Source organism: Centroberyx affinis, unplaced genomic scaffold (genome assembly GCF_046629955.1).
Source record: "Centroberyx affinis isolate AG114_WGS23_722 - 3 ecotype Tasmania unplaced genomic scaffold, CSIRO-AGI_Caff_v1 ptg004222l_1, whole genome shotgun sequence".
NCBI lineage: Eukaryota > Metazoa > Chordata > Actinopteri > Beryciformes > Berycidae > Centroberyx > Centroberyx affinis.
Window position 1 is genome coordinate 96,561 of NW_027281965.1, and position 20,191 is coordinate 116,751.

At 44.8% G+C, this 20,191-nt stretch overlaps 1 protein-coding gene across 1 annotated transcript; it reads left to right on the forward strand.

The window, feature by feature from the left end:
• Positions 1 to 2,372: 2,372 nt before the first annotated feature.
• LOC139664310 (calmodulin-regulated spectrin-associated protein 3) lies at positions 2,373 to 18,315 on the forward strand. Its single transcript, XM_071543100.1, has 19 exons — positions 2,373 to 2,505; positions 6,038 to 6,315; positions 6,558 to 6,698; positions 6,829 to 6,915; positions 7,081 to 7,116; positions 7,787 to 7,834; positions 9,017 to 9,155; positions 10,897 to 11,036; positions 11,356 to 11,449; positions 11,576 to 11,627; positions 11,752 to 11,813; positions 11,900 to 11,930; positions 12,116 to 14,633; positions 14,729 to 14,850; positions 15,039 to 15,325; positions 15,493 to 15,586; positions 16,264 to 16,376; positions 16,501 to 16,619; positions 16,864 to 18,315. The coding sequence occupies exons 1-19, from the start codon at positions 2,373 to 2,375 to the stop codon at positions 17,185 to 17,187; spliced, it is 4,818 nt and encodes a 1,605-aa protein (XP_071399201.1). The 3' UTR covers positions 17,188 to 18,315.
• Positions 18,316 to 20,191: the final 1,876 nt, after the last annotated feature.

A 20,191-nucleotide genomic window follows, 5' to 3' on the forward strand; every position in this document is an offset into this window, starting at 1 on the left:
AGCAAGTTGAAGCTTTGATTTTTTTTTTAAAGGAATAGTTCACCCAAAAATGAAAATTCTGTCATCATTTACTCACCCTCATGCCAAATGAAACAGAGGTGAAATTTGTTAGTCCATATAACACACAGGGAGGTTGCCAGCACAACTTGGTAGCAGCCTTCTCCAAAACAACTGAAGTCAATGGGGACCTGTTCTTTAGAGTTCCAAAACAAAAACAGCCAAACAATCACACTGTGAATAGAAAGACCTATACACCATTATTTGTTGCAAATCAATCAGCTGTAGTTAAAATTTGCAGTAAATTATGGTGTAAATATACTGTAGGTCTTTTTGGAACTCTGAAGAACTGGTCCCCACTGACTTCAGTTGTTTTGGAGAAGGCTGCTATGGAGTTGTGCTGCAGCCTCCCTGTGTGTTATATGGACAAACTTCACCTGTGTTTCAACTGGCATGAGGGGGAGTAGATGATGACAGAATTTTCAATTTTGGTCAACTATTCCTTTAATGTAGGCTACGAAAGGTTAATTTCCTGTTGCAGAGGTTTTGTCACACACACACACACACACACACAGACACACACACACAGACACACACACGTAATTGTGAGTTGCAAAAACAGGATCTTGTGACTTCTGTTTTGTGTGTTGCACTTCAGGAAATGCTTGAATGTTCTAAATGCTCTTAATTCTTTCATTGCTGTGTTGCTTTAATTAAGTACTGTTTTCTATGATGGCACTTACCTTGGGGTGTTAAACTGTGTAATGTTATAAAAAGTTTTAAAATTTCTACACTTATGGTGTTTTTTCCATTGAAAAATATAGCGACAACCAACTGTGCAGTACTATCATGTCAGGGTGTCTTTAATGGTTAATAAATGTTTGTCAAAATGTCCAACAACTACGGAAAAGATATTTATTTCAACCCAAGACTTTATGATTTCTGATTATGTTCAAATTAATTCAATATGATAAAATGAATCACACTCTTGCTGGGAGCACTTTGTAGTTGTCACTTCAGATAAAAATGGCCTTCACCCTGTGTGTCTGTGTGGTAATTTTTATTTATCCAGGAAAATCAACTGAACACACATCCTATTTCTCTGCACTGCCCAATACAACCACAAACTTCTGCTGTAGAAGGTTGGGGTGAAGTGCCTTGCTCAAAGGCACCTCTGCATGGAGGAAGGGAAAACTGTTACTCATTTTGTTACTCATTTGTTTTTCCCACCCCAGCCTATATGGAGATCCAAATCGGTGGTAATTCTGTCAAGGGCTCTCAGACTAAAACAGTGAATCAGTTGATCCCCATGGCATTTAACAACTGCCAAGGCCGTTAGTGAAAGGGAGCAGAGAGATAAGCCATGTCATGCCATTTAGCAGGCCTGTTTCCTCTTTAGTCTACTGCTACCTTCATGTGCTGTCGGAAATATCGGCGTGTGCACATGAACCTGCTAAGTAACAGGGTCGGGGTCAATTTATGAATGAACTCATCAAGGAAATGGAATTTGAAAAAAATCTGCAGGAAACAATTGGAATTGAACTGGAATTTCAGGAAGTATAATTTAATTCAATGAAATTCTGTGAAATTCCATGTTTTTTTTTGTTTTTTCTTACTACAGATTATATGTAGTGTTATATTATTTAACACTATGTGTAATGTAATAGATAATCCTATTCAGTATTGATAATACATAACTTATACTGAATATTATGTTATCAAGTGTTAGGTTTCAGGTGGTATTTAATGCACAACATGTAATCGTAATACATATATTATGATTGAATGTATTTTATTTGTTTAGCTGTCTTTTATTTGATTCAGAATGTTTGATTTATAATGTTTAGCAAGTCAAGACAGCCTTTCACAAAAGTGGAATTTCAGGGAATTTAATAGAAATCAATTATGTTCCTGTCATTCCAATTCAACTCCAATTCTGTTTCCTTATTCCAATTCCAACTCCAGGTAGGCCTATTGAATTAGAATTTACCGTGCATTCTCAATTCAATTCATGGATGGGCCCAACCCTTTCAAGTAAAGGTGAAATTTTCTGTGATGCCCCGGTGGCCGAGATGTGACGTTCACGGGGGCGGGGGGTGTGGAAGGCGTGTCAACAATTGACTGTAAAAGTGACATATTTTATCATTGTAGGCTACGTTATTGTTTTGGATTCAGTCTGTTTCTATTTTCACTCTTTGTTTTTGAACTTGTAGTTGTCACGCATTTGTTGTTCAGCATGTCACCGCTGCACCGCTGAGTCCTCCTCCTCCTCATTCTCCTCCCTCCCTCCTTCCCTCCTCCCTCCTTCCTCCTCCATCATCACATTTACCCGGTGCGGTGGTGTCTCCGTGTCCTTCGTACGGAACAGCTCGGCCATGGTGGATGCGAGCACGATGAAGAAGACGTTCACGGTACCGGAGATTAAACCGCTGGACCAGTACGATTTCAACCGAGCCAAGATTTGCGCCAGCGTCCGGTGGCTGCTGGCAAAATCCTACGGGTCTGCAGGTAGACTTCAGCCGATGACGCTTTCATCCGCTTTTCTAGGCAGACAAGCGCTGCCCACATAACCAAGGGCGACGCGCTGCTTGGGTGGGGCGCTTAATAATTGATCATGCTATAGGGGGCTCTGAGTTAAATCAGCGTTTTTTTCGTTTTGTTTGGCGTTGAAGGGAACCTCCGTCATCCTCCTCTCCAGCATCCATCCTTCACAGCCGCTGCCCTGCTGCCCCACATAGCTCACTGTAGTTCCCCTCCCTCCCAGGCGGTGCAGGTTAAGACTGTACGCAGTTTAGCATATTCCTAAAGCGGAATTATAAGATCAATTACATGAATATGAGTAGTGTCAGGGACTGAGAATTTCCTCATAATAGTGCATGTTGCAGGGAAGGAACTGGTGGTTGTCATCGCTGCATTGCAACAAAGCCTTTTGTCAGGTTAGGCTATAGGCCTGTAGTGGGTTTACCATCATAAAGCTGACCAGACAAAATATGTAAAGGCAACTTAACAGTAAATAGACTAATATAATTTAAGAAACAATGCTATACTTTTTGCAAGACAACACGGCCTAGTACATCTATATCTAGCCTATACTATGTGGGCCGGCTGTAAATGGGCCAATAGACCGCATAATATTTGTGTCAGTGTTACGCACGCTGTGATATAGCCTAACGCGTGGCATAGTACTGTATGTCGATAAGACAATGCATTTTTCAGTGCGTCACAGGTACTTCATAATACATTTCCAAAATATACAAAAATAACATAAAATGTATGCGTGCATGGAAATGACATTCATTCGAAATATGTTTTGAGTGGCCAAAATATAATGGATTAATTGAAGATGTTTGTTGTCAACAGCGCATCTTAAGAAAACGTTTTCCACTGTCCAAAATAACACTTCGAATGAATGTGCATGTTTAGCAGTATGGGAACAGCTGACACGTTTTTATCTGAGTCTATGATTAGCCCTCTCTATACGCTCACAGTGGTAATGATCAGGCTATCCTGCCTAATATGCCTAAATGTCAGACTATGACAGCACAGTAGTAAACTTGCATAGTTAATCTCTATGTAATTGCCCTTGTTTTGTTTCTGTAGTGATAGCTTTGGACAGAGAGTCTTGTTACATTTTGTCTAGCCTATACCAGTCAATAGGTTGAGAAAAGAGATGAGCTGAAGACATCTCACCAGGGGGTTTCCATTGTTATCTGTCAGCTGGGTTCCTCATAGAATTTTAATGGAAGCCCGGAAGGAAATAGCAATAATGTCACACATGGGTTTCTGCTATAGCTACACTCCAGAGATTTTATGTTACCTGACATGACCAAAGGATGACCCATTGCAAAAAACAGAGTCAGTGATGTACACACACACACACACACACACACACACACACACACACACACTTTTTTCCTCCTTGCTCTCACTTATTTAGAACATGTCTGACTTTGCCAAGTGATTTTATAGAGATCCCTTTGTCTTTATGTGATCTTAGCAATAGGAAGTGAAGTGTGTGCGTGTGTGTGTGTGTGTGTGTGTGTGTGTGTGTGTGTGTGTGTGTGTGTGTGTGCGTGCGTGCGTGTGTGCTTTATTGTCCCTCTTCAGATTTCACTTGATTAGCCAGTCTCTGTGTTCTTGTTCTCTATCACCCATTCCAGGCTGTGTCAAAGTTTTGTGTGTGCATGTGTTTGTATGTGTGTGATGGGGATTTCGGTGAGTGTCATTATAATGCGTTGTTACTTGCATGTATTGTTTGTTACTGTGATATTTACTGCGATTTCTAACACCTGATTATACACATAAAATCCACACAAACAAAGCCACATGCCACCAAGCTGCAGCACTCGAGCAGTGTTTTCTGCTGTGTGGCTGTGCTGTTTTAGCTCCACTGGCCTGTTTCTGTTTCCACCATATTAGGTTAGTATTATGCTAAATGGGTTAGCTGGTCCCTACTCTGCAGTCCAGTCCCGCAGCCTCTGCTTTGATTGGGACAGAATGGCCAGTTTCCTCTTCTACCGTTCCCATAGTGACGGCAGTTCTGCAGAGTGCGAAAGGTGAAGGTTTAACCCCGTACAGAGTGGATCACTTTTCATAACTCTGACTGTGAGTGATGAGTGTGTGTCACACTGCACTGGGGTGTGTGTGTTACACTGCATGACATTGACTTAATTTGAAAGATGTGAATCATATTAGTGTTCTTTTTTTCAGTAGCTATTGTTTACATTTATTTTTCTAGACTGCTCTCCACACTTTGCATCTGGCTTAGCTGATGTTTGTTTGAAATTCCATTCAAATTTCACTGTGGTTTTTCTCTCAAATGCTACTGCAAATGATTCTCTTCTCTTCTCTTCTCTTCTCTTCTCTTCTCTTCTCTTCTCTCTCTTCTTCATCCCCACTGTTCCCCTCCTTAGCATTTGCTGGATTTGAGCACTGCAGAGAAAATTAGGTGTTTAGATGTAGGGAGAGGGGGAGAGGATGGGAAGAACGGGTTGCATAAGAAAGCCTACATTAGGTACAGAGAGGAGGAAGAAGTGGCAACGACAAGGAGTTGGAGTCTTCAGTGTATGGACCGATGAGAAGTAAAGGAATGGGTGGAATTACTGAGAGGGATTAGAGAGTAGGAGCAGAGGCTGCAGAGGAAACGGAGAGAAGTGGAAAACTATTCCCCCTCGTTCTCTGTGGGAGTGGGAGAGTCCACTCCACTCCAATCTCAAAGATTATCCTGACTCCTTGAGCAGCCATCCACAGACTGCAGAGTTGGAATATAGGTCAGCCAGGGAAGCTGTGTGTGTGTGTGTATTTTTGTGTGTGTTCTGCCTCTGTGTCTATGGAGTGACCCGCTCATAGAGCATCCATGGTGTGTTGTATGTAATAGGTCTGAGCTTCTTGCACACACACACAGGCACACACACACACACACACACACACACACACGCACACACTTGTCTGGATAACCTAGCCGAGCTGCTCATGCAGATGATGACATTATCTCTGGAAGGGACTTATTCACTCTTCTCCTTCAGTCTCCCTGCAGAAGTTGTCACTTATTGTCACCTAATTTCCTTTATGGAAAAACTTTTTTTCGGGTTTGCCCAGCAGTCACTTAGTTTTCCCTGTCTCTCTCCCAGAACAGAAGATAGTAGCGCTGTACGCTCTTGCCAGGGTGACCTCTGCCACATGGGACAGGGCTTTCATAAAGAACGTCTCTACAGTTGAACCAGTCTGTCCCCCCTCCCTTAAGAGAACAATTTAGGGAAGCTGACTCCCTTTTGTTTGTCCCCTCTCTGCTTCCTGTATCCCTTATATCTGCCCTATAGACTCCTTCATGGGTCTGTCTCTCCTCACATGCGGCACACAGAATGCCCTTGAACTGTTGAATGAGTGCCCTCCCCTTGTAGACAATGTTCAGGAAGACTCAGTCAGCTGGTGTCATCCACTGAAATATTAATTCTGTGCTTCTTTCTGTTCATAAACACAGTGCGTCTCTCCTTTCTACACGTTGAAAAACCTCTCTGTGTCGTCATCTCTCCCCGTTCAGAGAATGTTCCGGTGGAGCTGCGTGATCCACTTTATAAGGACCAGTATGAACAAGAGCACCTCAAGCCGGCCGTGTCCAAGCTGCTGCTCTCCCCGGAGCTCTACTGCCGAGCCCAGGCCCTGTTAGCCCAGGCCCACGGGGTCTCCCTGCCCGCATCGCAGGGGTCCCCCGCCAACAACTCAGCCCTGCTGCAGCTCCTCATTAAGAAGGGCTTCACCCCCAAGGACCAGGATGCAGACGTCACCGAGGAGGACCTCAGCCACATCCCCATCAAGACGGTGTGTGCGTGGGTGTGGGTGTGTGTGTGAGAGTGTGTGTGTGTTCCTCTATTGTTCTTTTTGAGATTCCATCTGTCCAGTTTGTTTGTATACAAAATCAAATCTGCCATGATGTACTGGGTAAATGTCTGGGTAAATTAAAAACAATGTTTGTGGACTGTCCACTCTCCTTTTTGAATAACAAACTACTACCCTGCTACCCTCGTCCGTGACAGTTGTTTCCTATGTTGTGATGGGTGTAGAAGGCCCACCTAGCCCTGATTGACGCACTGATGTCACTGGCTGCCAAAGAGACAGTGGGCCGGGTGAAGATGGCAGTGGAGGTGGAGCAGATGGGGGCCGGGGCTCCGTGGGAGAACGCTCTGCTCTTCTGGGTCAACAGGGTGAGAGCACAGCGCCACAGTGTTTATCTGAGACGCTGTTATTCTAAAACCTTCATCATTCAAGATCAATGAATGCTGGATAGTAATGGAAGGCTGCCATTTGTTTAACTGTGGTTGTGTGTGCATACAGCTGAACCAGAAGTTGAGAGAAAGCACAGAAGAGGAAGAGCCTCCCAAATCTCAGACTTGTACAGACCTGCAGCCTGCTCAGGAAACGGTGAAAATGCACACACACACACACACACACACACACACACACGCATACGCAAATTTTTACAACAGACTATAATGCTGTGTTGCTAAAGCTTCTAACATCTACCTTGCTCTGCTTTTTTTGTCTTCTTCCCCTGTTTCGTCCTCATGCCTTGCTTCTGCCTGGCAGTGTCCCTCCACCCGTTGGTACTGGAAACTAGTCCCAGTAAGTGTCCTTTCTTCCTGTCTCTCTGTCCCTGTCTCTCTCTCTTTTTTTTCTCTTTGTCTCTGCCTTTCTCTCTCTCTCTTCCTCTCTCTCTCTGTCTCTCCCTCTCCCCCTCTCTCTCTCTCTCTCTCTCTCTCTCTCTCTCTCTCTCTCTCTCTCTCTCTCTGTCTGTCTGTCTGTCTGCAATGGCTGACATTATTGTGCCTGCTGGAAATGCTATACATGCCTCTTCTCTGTCCCATTTGAGGTGTCTGAAGTGCGTAGGACAGTAGTATCTTTCAGAAAATCTTGACCTTTTTAACTGACCGATGAGATGCCACTAATATACTGTAAAAATGTTTTTGACACTGGGTTTTTGACCTTGGTCTATTACATTCGGTCATCTATGTCTCAGTTTCATCTCAAACTGCCCAATTATCAGAGCTGAGGGGGAGAAGGAGATGATGGAGAGGAGGGAGGGCATGGAGCGGTGAAGGGTGGTGAAATGACTTTATTAGAGTTTGTTATTCCAGTATCTCTGCCCCCTTATTTGTCGCCCCTCTCTCCTCCTTCCCTGTTGCTCTCTTCTCCCTGAGCAGTGCCATGTGACTGTGTGGTGTGGCGGTTCCCATGATGACAGGCCCCCTTGTCATTTATGCTTGTCTCCCTCTCTCTGCCATCCCCCATCCAGCATGCTATCGCTTTTTGTTTGAAGGAGTCGGGGAATAAGCCGCCAGTGGTAATGTATAACAGCCACTCTTCTCTCACCCTCCTCCTCCTCCTTGTCTCTCGTAGCAACATGCTTGACTGACAGACAGACTGACGAATCGCCACACCTCTTCTCACGCTGTCAATCAAATCAGCGGAATGACTGACATACAGACTACGAACTAATTGCCACTCCAACCCCGAGGTTGGATGGATCAGTTAAAACTCCTTAGTTGTTAACACTGCTTATCCATATTTATTTATATTTTATTGCTTTTCTTTGAGGTGTTTGTGTTACAAAGCCATGCTATGGGAGGCATTATACAACTGGACATAACTCTTGGATGTTGATTCAATTACAGTACTGTGTTTACCGACATCTTGGTCCTCCTGCAGCAGGGCTGCGTAACATCATTCGACATTAGTTAGAGTTCATGCACTTAGACATGCAGCAGTTGTTTTGTGTTGATGGGATTCTCTTAGGTGTATTTTGGCTCTTGTGTGCCCATTGCTAAAGGGGGTTATAGCATCAGGGTTTTTGTTTTTGATAGAATTCACTTGCTTTCCCTTTTGGCAGTTTTTATCTAACTGTGTAGTTTTTACCCGATCAAAAGTGGTTGATTGGAGATTGAGGCCCAGGTGCCTTCACTGCCTGTTTCTGCTGCATGGACACCAGAGGGCAATCTTCCCCATTCCACTACCACTCACATTTTTCTACCCATGTTTTTGTATCTGTTGTTTTCACTGCAATGCCTTTTTTTTTAGCTGTGCACTGCACCTTCTGGTGTGAGTGTCTGTGCGTGTGTGTGTGTGTGTGTGTGTGTATTGAGGCATTGTTGGTCTTGTGCTTGGTTTCTGTTAGTTTTATTCTCTTTGCAATTTTATTGGATGTTGGCTGGCTTCACAGTTTGAGTCGATGGTGTTATTTCTTTGTTTAGCAGTATTGTCTGGAGGAGAGACAATCCTGGCTGATTTGATCTTTTGTTTGCCACTTATATGTCTGTAACAACTCTCTCAACATTAAATACTTATGCCTTTTTTTCTATTTTCATATCTGTAATTTTTTCTGTGTCTGCCCCTCTCCTCCTGTCCCTCTGCTCTTCCCCTTACCGCCCACTTGCTGTTCCTTTTTCCTGCTTCTCCATGCACAACTCTCTTCTTCTTTTTCTTCTTCTCTCTCTCCTCCTCCTCCTCTCCTCTCTTTCTTCTTTAGATCCGCTATAGGAAGGATAAGGTGCAGTCTAAGCTGACTCCTACTTTTCCTCTGGTCTATGGGGTCAAAGATCTGTCTAACGGCTGCGCTATAGCTGCTGCATTGCACTACTACTGCCCCAGCTTGCTGCCTCTGGAGGGTACACACACATTCACATTCACATTCACAGACGCAAACACACACAGGCACACGCACAATTGACAAAATACAGCTCTGGAAAAAATTAAGAGACCACTGCAAAATTATCAGTTTCTCTGGTTTTACTACTATACTATGTGTTTGAGTAAAATGAACATTTTTGTTTTATTCTATATACTACTGACAACATTTCTCTCAAATTCCAAATAAAAATATTGTCATTTAGAGCATTTATTTGCAGAAAATGACAACTGGTCAAAATAACAAAAAAGATGCAGTGTTATCAGACCTCGAATAATGCAAAGAAAACAAGTTCATATTCATTTTTAAACAACACAATACTAATGTTTTAACTTAGGAAGAGTTCAGAAATCAATATTTGGTGGAATAACCCTGATTTTCAATCACAGCTTTCATGCGTCTTGGCATGCTCTCCATCAGTCTTTCACATCCATTTTCCTCTTGATCACATTCCAGAGGTTTTCAATGGGGTTCAGGTCTGGATTTTGGGCTGGCCATGACAGGGTCTTGATCTGGTGGTCCTCCATCCACACCTTGATTGACCTGGCTGTGTGGCATGGAGCATTGTCCTGCTGGAAAAACCAATCCTCAGAGTTGGGGAACATTGTCAGAGCAGAAGGAAGCAAGTTTTCTTCCAGGACATCCTTGTACGTGGCTTGAGTCATGCGTTCTTCACAAAGACAAATCTGCCCGATTCCAGCCTTGCTGAAGCACCCCCGGATCATCACTGATCCTCCACCAAATTTCACAGTGGGTGCGAGACACTGTGGCTTGTAGGCCTCTCCAGGTCTCCGTCTAGCCATTAGACGACCAGGTGTTGGGCAAAGCTGAAAATTGGACTCATCAGAGAAGATGACCTGACTCCAGTCCTCTACGGTCCAATCCTTATGGTCTTTTGCAAACCTCAGCCTGGCTCTTCTTTGCTTCTGAACTCTTCCTAAGTTAAAACATTAGTATTGTGTTGTTTAAAAATGAATATGAACTTGTTTTCTTTGCATTATTCGAGGTCTGAAAACACTGCATCTTTTTTGTCATTTTCTGCAAATAAATGCTCTAAATGACAATATTTTTATTTGGAATTTGAGAGAAATGTTGTCAGTAGTTTATAGAATAAAACAAAAATGTTCACTTTACTCATTTTACTCAAACACATACCTATCAATAGTAAAACCAGAGAAACTGATAATTTTGCAGTGGTCTCTTAATTTTTTCCAGAGCTGTACATTTGAAAATGGTTTCAGATATTTGAAATGTTTAAGTTTGACTTATCTTGTGAGATACTAAACAGCTTGAATGGTGGAAGCTAGATAAAAGTCATCCTCCAGTCCACCACATAGGCGTAATTAATTTTTAAAAAAAGCATCAATTTGAAAATATCTTCTATTCACTGAGTTTTGAGCCGTTTTTCTGAATTTCCTTATTAGTACATCCGTACAAACATTTCAGCTGTAAATGAGACTATGCAGGGTATTTTTGAATGTGTATGCAAAGCATGTTCCATATTTTGAATAAGCTTTGGTCTGCAGTTCAATGAATTTCATTTTTCAAAGCCTTTCAAAGGAAATAACCCATATTCCCAAGGGATTAAAATGAACTAGGTTTTACTTATTCAAAACATAATGGCTACTCTCTGACACGCACGCTGCACACACATTTGTGCATCCCTATAACTGAATACTTTGTTCCTCTCAACCCTGACCCTACTGCCCTGCCTCTCCCAGACGTGTGTCTGAAGGACACCATGTCAGTGGCGGACAGCCTGTACAACCTGCAGTTGATCACAGAGTTTTGTGAGAACAGTCTGCAGAGCTGCTGCCCCCTGGCTGTGGAGGACCTGCTCTACGCTCCACCAGCTCTGCATGTAGGCACCCACCTTTCACATTTCCACAGTAATCGATATACTAAGATCAGTATGTTTTTTGTGAGGAGCCAGAGAGGTGTATGTGGGGGAAAGCAGGCAGCATGTGTACAAGTGTTGAATGTGTTTACAGTCCAGTGTCCATTGTGTGCCCTTTGCACTGCGTATGATGTCCTTCTGACACGTGCTACTGTACTGACACTTTGTGAGTTGCCAGGATGTCTCCGGAACCAAAGTCACCAAGACAATTTGCTGATTCTGTGTCTGAAGTGTGTTCACATGTGTGAGCTGCCTCCACAGTAACCTGTGTTCTTTTCCTCAGGTGAACATCATGAGTTTCATAGCTGAGCTGCTGGAGTGGTTTGAGATTCAGAAGCCTGACTTTGTCCAGCCCATGCAACCACTCGACCTCACAGGTCTGTTACTTTAGACACATTAAAAACATTCCTTTAATATTGTTACATTGGCTATTTGAGTGTTTGACATATGGGTATCACATTGATGATTAGACATTGATATGACAGTGCTTCTGTGTGTTTCAGATGCCTCAGGGTTGTTGGATTGCACAAGTCCTGTCAGTGGGAATAGCAACAGGTACCAGCATCCCACCACTACTACACACACACAAACTGAAACATAACTGAAACACACATTTTACGTTTGCTTTGATAATGATGAATGAACACCACCAACATTTTACTGTGTTGTTCTGTTCCAGTGGTTCTCCCTCCTTCATCTTCAAACAGCCCTTTGTGCCCATCTCCTCCCCAGTGTCACCTGGTAAGAAATAGGGAGTGTTTAGAAATATGTTTCTTGGATTGTAATTGGCATAGACTTATTTTTTATTTTTTTATCTGCCCTTCCAGAAAGCAAAACCTGGACCAAGAAACAAATCAGGTAGCTACGCTGATTTTTTTAATGTGCTTTGTTTAGAAAATGTTTTATTGCTTTCACATTTTATCATTTTATATATATATTTTTTTTGATCTTCTCACTTCTCTCCCTTTTCATGACTTGTCTTGTACAACCCATCCATCTGCTCTTCCATCCATTCATCAATCTGTGCATCCACCTCTCTCTAGTCGTCCTCTCTCAGCGGTGACTTTCAGCATACCGTTTGGGCTGGACAGTGACGTTGACATTGTCATGGGAAACCCTATAGATTCTGTCCTGCGCTCTGTCAGCACTGACAGCCTGACCACTGGAATCCCTGCGATGACATCACCAATGACATCATCAGGGATGGTTTGTGTCCCGTACAGCCCCCCAGAAGACCTCAGCCACCTGGTCAGCGCTTCTGCCCCCTCACAGCGCTCTTCCTGGGGACCTCACACACACTCGCACACACCTCCACTGGGAGAGCTGCCAACCATCGAGGAGGCACTGCAGGCCGTCCACACTCCTGGAGGCAAAGATGGAAGGAAGGGAAAGACAGCAGAGAAAGGTGGAAGGGGAGGAAGAGGAGGGGTGGGAGGAAGGCCAGAGCCCAGGTTGCGTCCAGAAGGAGCCCCTGCTGGCTTCTTCCTGCACTCTCCTGAGGGTGATTCTGCCAAGCTCAGTAGCTCTGCCCCCTGCCGCTCTGGAATCTTCTACCGGCCTGTTGGAGGAGAATTGGGTGACACTGAGAGGCAAGGAAGGGGAGAGAAGAGGGAGAGATCCAGGCGGACCTCCGATATGTCACGTGACGATGACTCTGTGCTACGAGATGGCAGTGTCGACTCCTCTGAAGCATCAGACGATATTCCTAGAAACACTCCCGGTAATCTTCGACCCAGTAATGGCCACCAAGGTAACCACAGCACCAGCAACAGTCCACGCATGACCAGTTTTGCTGAGCGACGAGACAACAGAAGAAGACAGCCCCCTGCTCCAGGAGAGGAGTCGGCCTGTACCCCGACCCCAACCACCCCAGGAACCCCGCATACACCCTCCACCCCAGCAGGGGGGCCTGGCCGCCAGGACAGCCCAGGTCCCAGAGCCCCGGAGCCAGGCTCTGAGGCCTGGGAGTTGGGCGCTCGTCTGGAGGAAAAACGCAAAAGCATTGAAGCCCAGAAAAGACGTATTGAAGCCATCTTTTCCAAGCACAGACAGAGGCTGGGAAAAACCGCCTTCCTTCAGCTGAAGAGAGAGCAAGGAGAGGGAGGAGGGGAAGGAGCAGAGGAGGATAATATAACTCTGGAGGAGCGCCTCACTCGCATGGAGGAGCAGCTGAAACAGGAGGAGGAGAAGGAGGAGACAGAAAAGAAGGATAAAGAAAGAGAGGGAGAGAGGGAGAAAGAGAGGCCAACTGAAGGAAATGTCCACCCTCCACCTCGACTCGAGAAGCAGGTCACGTTCTCTGTTGAAAGTAAGAAAGGGACAGAGAAAGAGAAAGGAGGAGAGAAAGAGAAAGGAGGTGAGGCCCTAATGGAGTATAATGAAGTGGTGCAGAAACTGAGTGAAGCTCTCCAGTCACTGCAGAAGGACATGCAGAAACTGACTGAACAGCAACAGCAACTCATGGGCAAACAGAGAACTACACCCAAAAATACACCCAAAACCATGCCAAAATCAACACCTAAAAGCAACCCCAGAACACCTCCCAACACCCCTCCCCGCACCCCCACCAAAACACCACCACGGACCCCGACTAAGGCTTCTACCAGGAGCACCACTAAAGCTTGGGTCATTCCTGCTGCCACCTCCTCTGCCACCTCCCCCTCACGGCGTTCTCTCATGCACACCTCCTCCACTTCCCCCAAAAATGTCATCTCTTCCTCCTGCCCCGCCCCCCGCACTAAGATCCATTCCTCCTCCACTCCCCGCAGCCCCAAACACCACTCACGTCCCCCTCACCAGCCTCATCCACGGCCCTCCGAGCTCAAGTTCCCCCCGCTCACCCGTGTCTTAACGCCACCCCAGAATGTGGACACCCTCCCCCACCTGCGCCGCGTGTCGCCCAGCAAGTGTCAAGTGCAGACCACCTCTTCCTTCCGCATTGGTGGGCCCCGCACTCCCCAGGAGTCTCCCCAGCCTGCCCAACAGCCACAGCCTGAGGAGAGTACCTCAGAAACAGGATCTAGTGAGACTCCCACCCAGTTCAGCCTGGAGCTGGAGCAGGAGGATGGGGAGGTAGTGGGAAGCCAGGCAGCCTTGCCCCAGCTCAGAAGAGAGCGTCCTGGTGCTGCCGGCGGCAGCAGCTCAGGCGCTCCTTCGGAGTGTTCATTTGAGAGCGAGACTCTATCACTTTCAGCAGCGTACAATGCAGCAGGGGAAGGAGGGAGAGGAGGAGTTGCAGAGAAGCGTTGCAGCCTGATTGAGGTGTCACTGTCATCCATGGGAGGGCCAGAGGGGGCCAGTGATGAACTAACAGATGAGGGGCATGAGTTTTCCTCGGATTCTATGAGTGACCAAACAGAATCTGCCATGGAACGCGCTAGAGAACTGGCTGGAGAACCTGCGGATCCCACAGAGCAGCTGGATCTGGCAGCAGAAGCCACGGAGTCATCAGAACAGCAAACAGAATCCAAAGAAGAACAGACAAGACAGACAGAAGCTTTGGAACCAAGTGGAGAACAGAGTGAGCTGGGGAAAAGAGGAGGAATAGGATTCTTCTTTAAGGTGAGTAGAAGGGAAAGCTTGTTATGCATGTACATAAATCTTGTGACAGTTATGTCTGTACAATACAATTATGATGTGTCTGTGTGTGTTTGTAGGGTGAGGTACATAGTGATGGGGAGATGGCCCAGCGTAGAGCATTGTTGTTGGAGAGACAGCAGAAGAGAAGCGAGGAGCTGAGGAGGAGGAAACAGTGGCATGAGCAAGACAGGGAAAACAGGTAACACAATCACATACGTGCATGCATGCACCTGCACACACACTCACATACATAAAGTGCATGCTTAAAGCTGTTCTTAGCAGCTTGAATCAAACTTTTCAGTGTTTGAATGTGTACATTTGTCAGCTCAAACATTAAAAGCTAAATTGAGCCCATGTCAAAGCAACCTTAATGTCTCCCATCCTCAGACCAACCTCCTCAGAAGACAGAAGGGGGTCTCCCTCTCACACGCCTCCAGCTGGCACCCCCTCCCCCTCCCCCACCCCTCCTGCTACGCCCGCTCGCCGTGGAGATTTCACACGAGAGGAGTACACGCGGCGGCAACAGCTCAGGATCATGGCTGACCTGGACAAAGTGCTGCGGCAGAAACCAGCCAATCCAGCACGAGCTTCCGTCAAGAAGACTCGCTCACGGCCCCGCAGCATGACCAGGGAGGAGTCACAGCTGTCCCAGAGCCCGGCCAAGGGAACTGCAGGTAATGTAGAAAGAGAAACAGAGAATTATTGACCATTGCATTATTTACGGTGTCAAATAGAGTATTGGTTGATGATTCAACTGACAACACTATAGACTAAAAGTTTCTGCAGGTTGTTCTTCTCACAGCTGTCTTCCTTTGTTTCTTCTCTCTCTCTCTCTGTCAAGGCTCTAAGTTGACTAAGGTCTACTCTCACTCCTCCCTCAACCTGGCAGCCATGGCTGATGAACCAGGAAGTAACCCCACTAAGAAACCCCCCAGGTACGCTCCTCTTTCTCCCTTTGTCATTTCTTTGCCTCTTTCCTCTCGTTCATACATTTTTTCTTCTGACCTCTGCCTTTAAGTTGTGTTAAGCCAAGTCAAGTTTATTTATATAGCCCTTCATCACAAAAGCATGTCTCAAAGGACTTTACAAAGAACAAACCTACCTAAATCTAACTAATCAACAATCAATCACAAAACAAAATGTGCTGTCACATACTGTAGATGCACATGCACACACTTTCTGTCTCTCCCTCCTTGTCTTTGCTCCAGCTCACTCATGTATTCATATATGCTTGACTAGCAGCCAGGGTACAAATATGCTTCCAGCTCAACTCACAATTACCGGAGAAGAAAAAACAATTAATTTGAGACCTGTCAGGTTCTTCCTCAGGGCTGAAAATCTCTCTCTCGCTCTCTCTCTCTCTCTCTCTCTCTCTCGCTCTCTCTCTCCTTCTTTGACTCTGGGCCGAAACAGGTTAGGTGTATTTAGAACTTGAACACCTCCTGTGAATGGCTGAATTGCTTCCAGGGTTCAAGTATGTGAACAGGGCAGTTCACATTGATATTACACAAGTCATTAAAACACATCAGTAAGTTCTGGATAGTACAAGGGATCCAAACAATACAGGTAAGACTGAGTGGGCTCTACTCATTGTTTGACGTCTCTCCAACAGCCATCCTGCTTCACCTTTGCGATGTATGTCACCCAGCAGACTGACCAATCAGAATGGAGATAAGGACTGGGAGACTGGTTCCAACGGCACCTCGCCTGTCCCAGAATACACCGGTACTACACAGCATATCTCTCAGTTCTTGACTACCAGTATTTAACGTCACAGTGTTTATATTTGTATGCATACACTTGTATGTGTGTAAATAGTAGTATGGTGTGTGTCTGTTTGCATTTGCAGGTCCAAAACTCTTCAAGGAGCCAAGCTTCAAGTCCAACAAATTCATCATTCACAATGCTCTCTCTCGCTGTTGTCTGGCTGGCAAGGTCAACGAGACACAAAAGAACAAGATAGTTGAGGTAGAGGATGCAGTTCTTAGATACCTTTTTGGTAAAATTCACGACACTGGTCAATCAAATCCTGTTGTTATACTTTGTGCTTTTTTAAGCACTGTGCTAGGTTGCTTGTTCACATATGAATATCGTACAATTAGATGCACACCGTGGCTCACATACAAGCAGATGCAGACTAAAATGCTTGGTCAAGATGAACAACTCCCTCTCCTTTCTCTTACTCTCCTTCCCTACCTTCTTCCACCCTCAGGAGATGGAGAAGAGTCCTGCCAACCACTTCCTCATCCTGTTCCGTGATGCCAGCTGCCAGTTCCGGGGCGTGTACACCATGAACCCCGACACCCAGGAGCTCGTACGATTGGCTGGCATGGGCCCGCGGACAATAAGCTCCGCCCAGGTGGAGTCCATCTACAAATACAGTTCAGACAGGAAGCAGTTCAGCGCCATCCCCTCTAAAACCATGGGCATGAGTGTGGATGCCTTCACCATCCCTAGCCACCTTTGGTATGGAGGAGGAGGAGGAGGAGGAAGCAGGAGAGCAAGCATTACTAAGAAGGCTGCTGTGTCCAAGTGAGGAAAACGTACCATCACATACGACATCATAACAGAATGATGTAAGATAACACTAAAATCACCAAGTTCTTATAGTGAAAGCTATATTCAAACATAAAAAACATGCAGTTATTCATATGCACACATATGAGCATATGCATGTGCACAGGTGTGTACACACACACACACAGGTTACCTCTCTTGCCCTTGAATTTTACTAGAAATACTTAATACTCAAAGAGTTATTTGTACTCGCCTTCATGTGCATGAAAATGGTACAACACAAACTTCTTCCCTAAAACGAGCCCTGAGACATGTCACATCCAGAGGACACCGTGCAACGTTTTGGAAAACGTTAATTTAATTGCACAATGAGTGGTTACTCATAATTGTAATACGGTCTTATTACTTATAATTTCATTGTTTGAAATGTAGAATTACTGGGTTTTTTTCTGTAAGAAGAAAGGGAAACTTTGCGTAATAAGTTGTATTTACTGAAAAACACTGACTTTCACAAAGAATAAGAAGAATTTGTTCCAAAAGCCACTGGTTCTTCACATGACAATGTTGGACTGAAGTCTTTGCCGAACACCATGGTATCTGTTTTATACCTTAAGCCAAACAACAGAGAAAACAAACCTGTAAATGCCTTCTCATGTCAGAGTGACTGGCAGGACTTTTCTTTTGTACAGTTTTCAAGTTTAATTCTACAAACAACTGTCAGTAGATGGATCAAAGCACATTTGTTTTTCAAAATGAAAGATAGCCATACCCATATAAAGGAGTGTTCTGTGAATAGAGGAGAGTAAAAATGTTTTTAGGAGCGAGTCAAAGACCTGTAAATATATCTGTGATTGTCAGAGAAGGATCACTACAGCATGAATGGTTATTTATGTGGTAAAATCTTATTTCACTATGATATTGCAGTGAAAATTTGTGGTTTCATAAGGCTGTGTGGGCAGTGGGTATATGAGCATTAGATGCCAATTAAGCAACTTTTGTACACTGAAGAGGATGACAAGAGTAAGCAACTGTAAAGAAACTATCACGCCATGCTAACATTAAGACATAACTGGGTTGTGGCCTTCATGGTACGGTAGGCAGAATAAAATAGGTGTGTTTCAGACCAGCTTTCATGTGTGAAATGACAGACCGGATTAAACTTGGCTGATTGAGCTGTCTCTCTCTCTTTCGATCTATCTTATTCTCGCTCCCTGCCTCCGCCTCCCTCCCTCTCCCTATTGTCCTGTTTCTGCTGGTTTCCTCCTCCACCTACCTGACCTGTTTCTCTCAGGAACGTTTCATAATTTCTGCAGTGAGATACCAACCATTTCTTATGAATTTTAGTGACATCTACACTTTTATAGAGGCACATCCATCATGACACTGAAGGTTGTCATATTGGAATTTGGCTTGTTGCATAACGTTCTTGTATGGACCTGAGTATGATGGAACTGCAGTGATCAGGATACAGATATATACAGAGGGTTGAGCCATGCCTGCAGACTGAAATACTGCTGAGATTGCCATTTTCTTGACACCATAAAAAAAGACGAAATGACAAGATGAAAAAGAAGGAAAAAAAAAAGGCTTGGCATGTTTCCAATTTTCCCAGTATCAGTTGAAATGTTACATGACAAAGCTCCTTTTATTACCAACACTGTTAAGTTTTCCCATGCATCCTTGCCCCTTTCTCCTCCCTATCCAGTTTTGATAAGACCTGTATTTCTCTGTGTTCCCTTGGGCGACAGGTGAGAGCAAAGAAGAGAACATTCTGAACTCCTCGAACTTAAAAAGGCTCAACCTCCCGTCGTCTCTCAGTCCCATCTCCATCCTCATAAAGCTACGCCTTCATTGCTTGGGGGAGGGGGTCCACTTGGGTGGATTTCGATCACACTCTTCAAAATGATAAAAAGAAAGAATTGCATTGCAAAAACTGTCATCCAGTCTCATAGTCAGTCTTGAAATCGTATTTTTGTTAAAACAAATGAAAAACCGCCAGCAGGGTGAGATCATTTCACTTGTTTCCACTTGTTTCAGGAATTTTCCAGTGCCAATATCTAGAAACCGGGCAGAATAAGGCAGATCACTCCACTAATATTAAGAAAAGGATAGATAGGTCTTACATCACAGAAGAAAACTGAAACAAGTAGACTCGCTTTGGAAACAAGTGAAAATAGGCTATCTCACTCCGATGGCAGAATTTAACACTTATTTGAAGAAAAATAAAATGTTAAGACTCAGATTCAATGACTGGCTGAGATTAATATTTCCGACAGGTAGTACCATCTCCATCTCTTTTCCAATCAGATTGGAAAACTGATTCCAAGAAGAGAGGGAGAGGATACTACCAGTCACACGTCTTATCTTATTTTATCTTATCTTATCTTATCCTATGGCTATAGCACCTTGTGCGCAGAAGTAGGCACAGTGTCAGTCCTAGTCTGAGCTGTCTCTGGTGCTGTAATTCTAATCAATTACGTTTACAGCTAGCCTTTACACTCATTTTCTATTTAGTGTTCCCTTGACTGTGGTATAATGTTAAAGAATTTATGGTTTACTGAGCCCTTCCCTTGGGTAGCCTACTTTACTGTCTCTGTCAAAAAGTCCTGGAACAAATGCCCGAGGGAGTGTGCGTGTGTGTTTGTACATGTATGCGCGCGCGCGTGCGAAGTGTGTGCGTGCGTGCGTGCGTGCGTGCGTGTGTGTGTGTGTGTGTGCAGGGGGTGTTAATAAATTTCGACGAAGGCGTGGGAACCGAGCGAATTCTCTATATATTCCCAGCTCATCGCGCACCACTGAGCTGGATAGACGCAACACCGGTCCCTTAACAACAGCAGTGGCTACAGAAATAAGAAAAGTTTTTCCTCTCAGTTAGCCAGGCAGTTGTGATAATAGTTATGACTCTGATCGGTACACAGCGGTTCTCAGCCAGCTCCTTCTCCGGGCTGGGGAGCCGCAGAGCGGCCTCCTCCTCCGGTGGATTGGGGGCTGGAGGTTTGGGCTCGATCGGGTTGGGGAAAGGC

What these genes read in the sequence shown, in the direction of transcription:
- LOC139664310 (XM_071543100.1), top strand. Translation starts at nt 2,373, where the DNA reads ATGGTGGATGCGAGCACGATGAAGAAGACGTTCACGGTACCGGAGATT. An exon ending in GCCACATCCCCATCAAGACG is followed by an intron (nt 6,316 to 6,557) that starts GTGTGTGCGTGG and finishes TGATGGGTGTAG; the next exon opens with AAGGCCCACCTAGCCCTGAT. An exon ending in CAGCTTGCTGCCTCTGGAGG is followed by an intron (nt 9,156 to 10,896) that starts GTACACACACAT and finishes TGCCTCTCCCAG; the next exon opens with ACGTGTGTCTGAAGGACACC.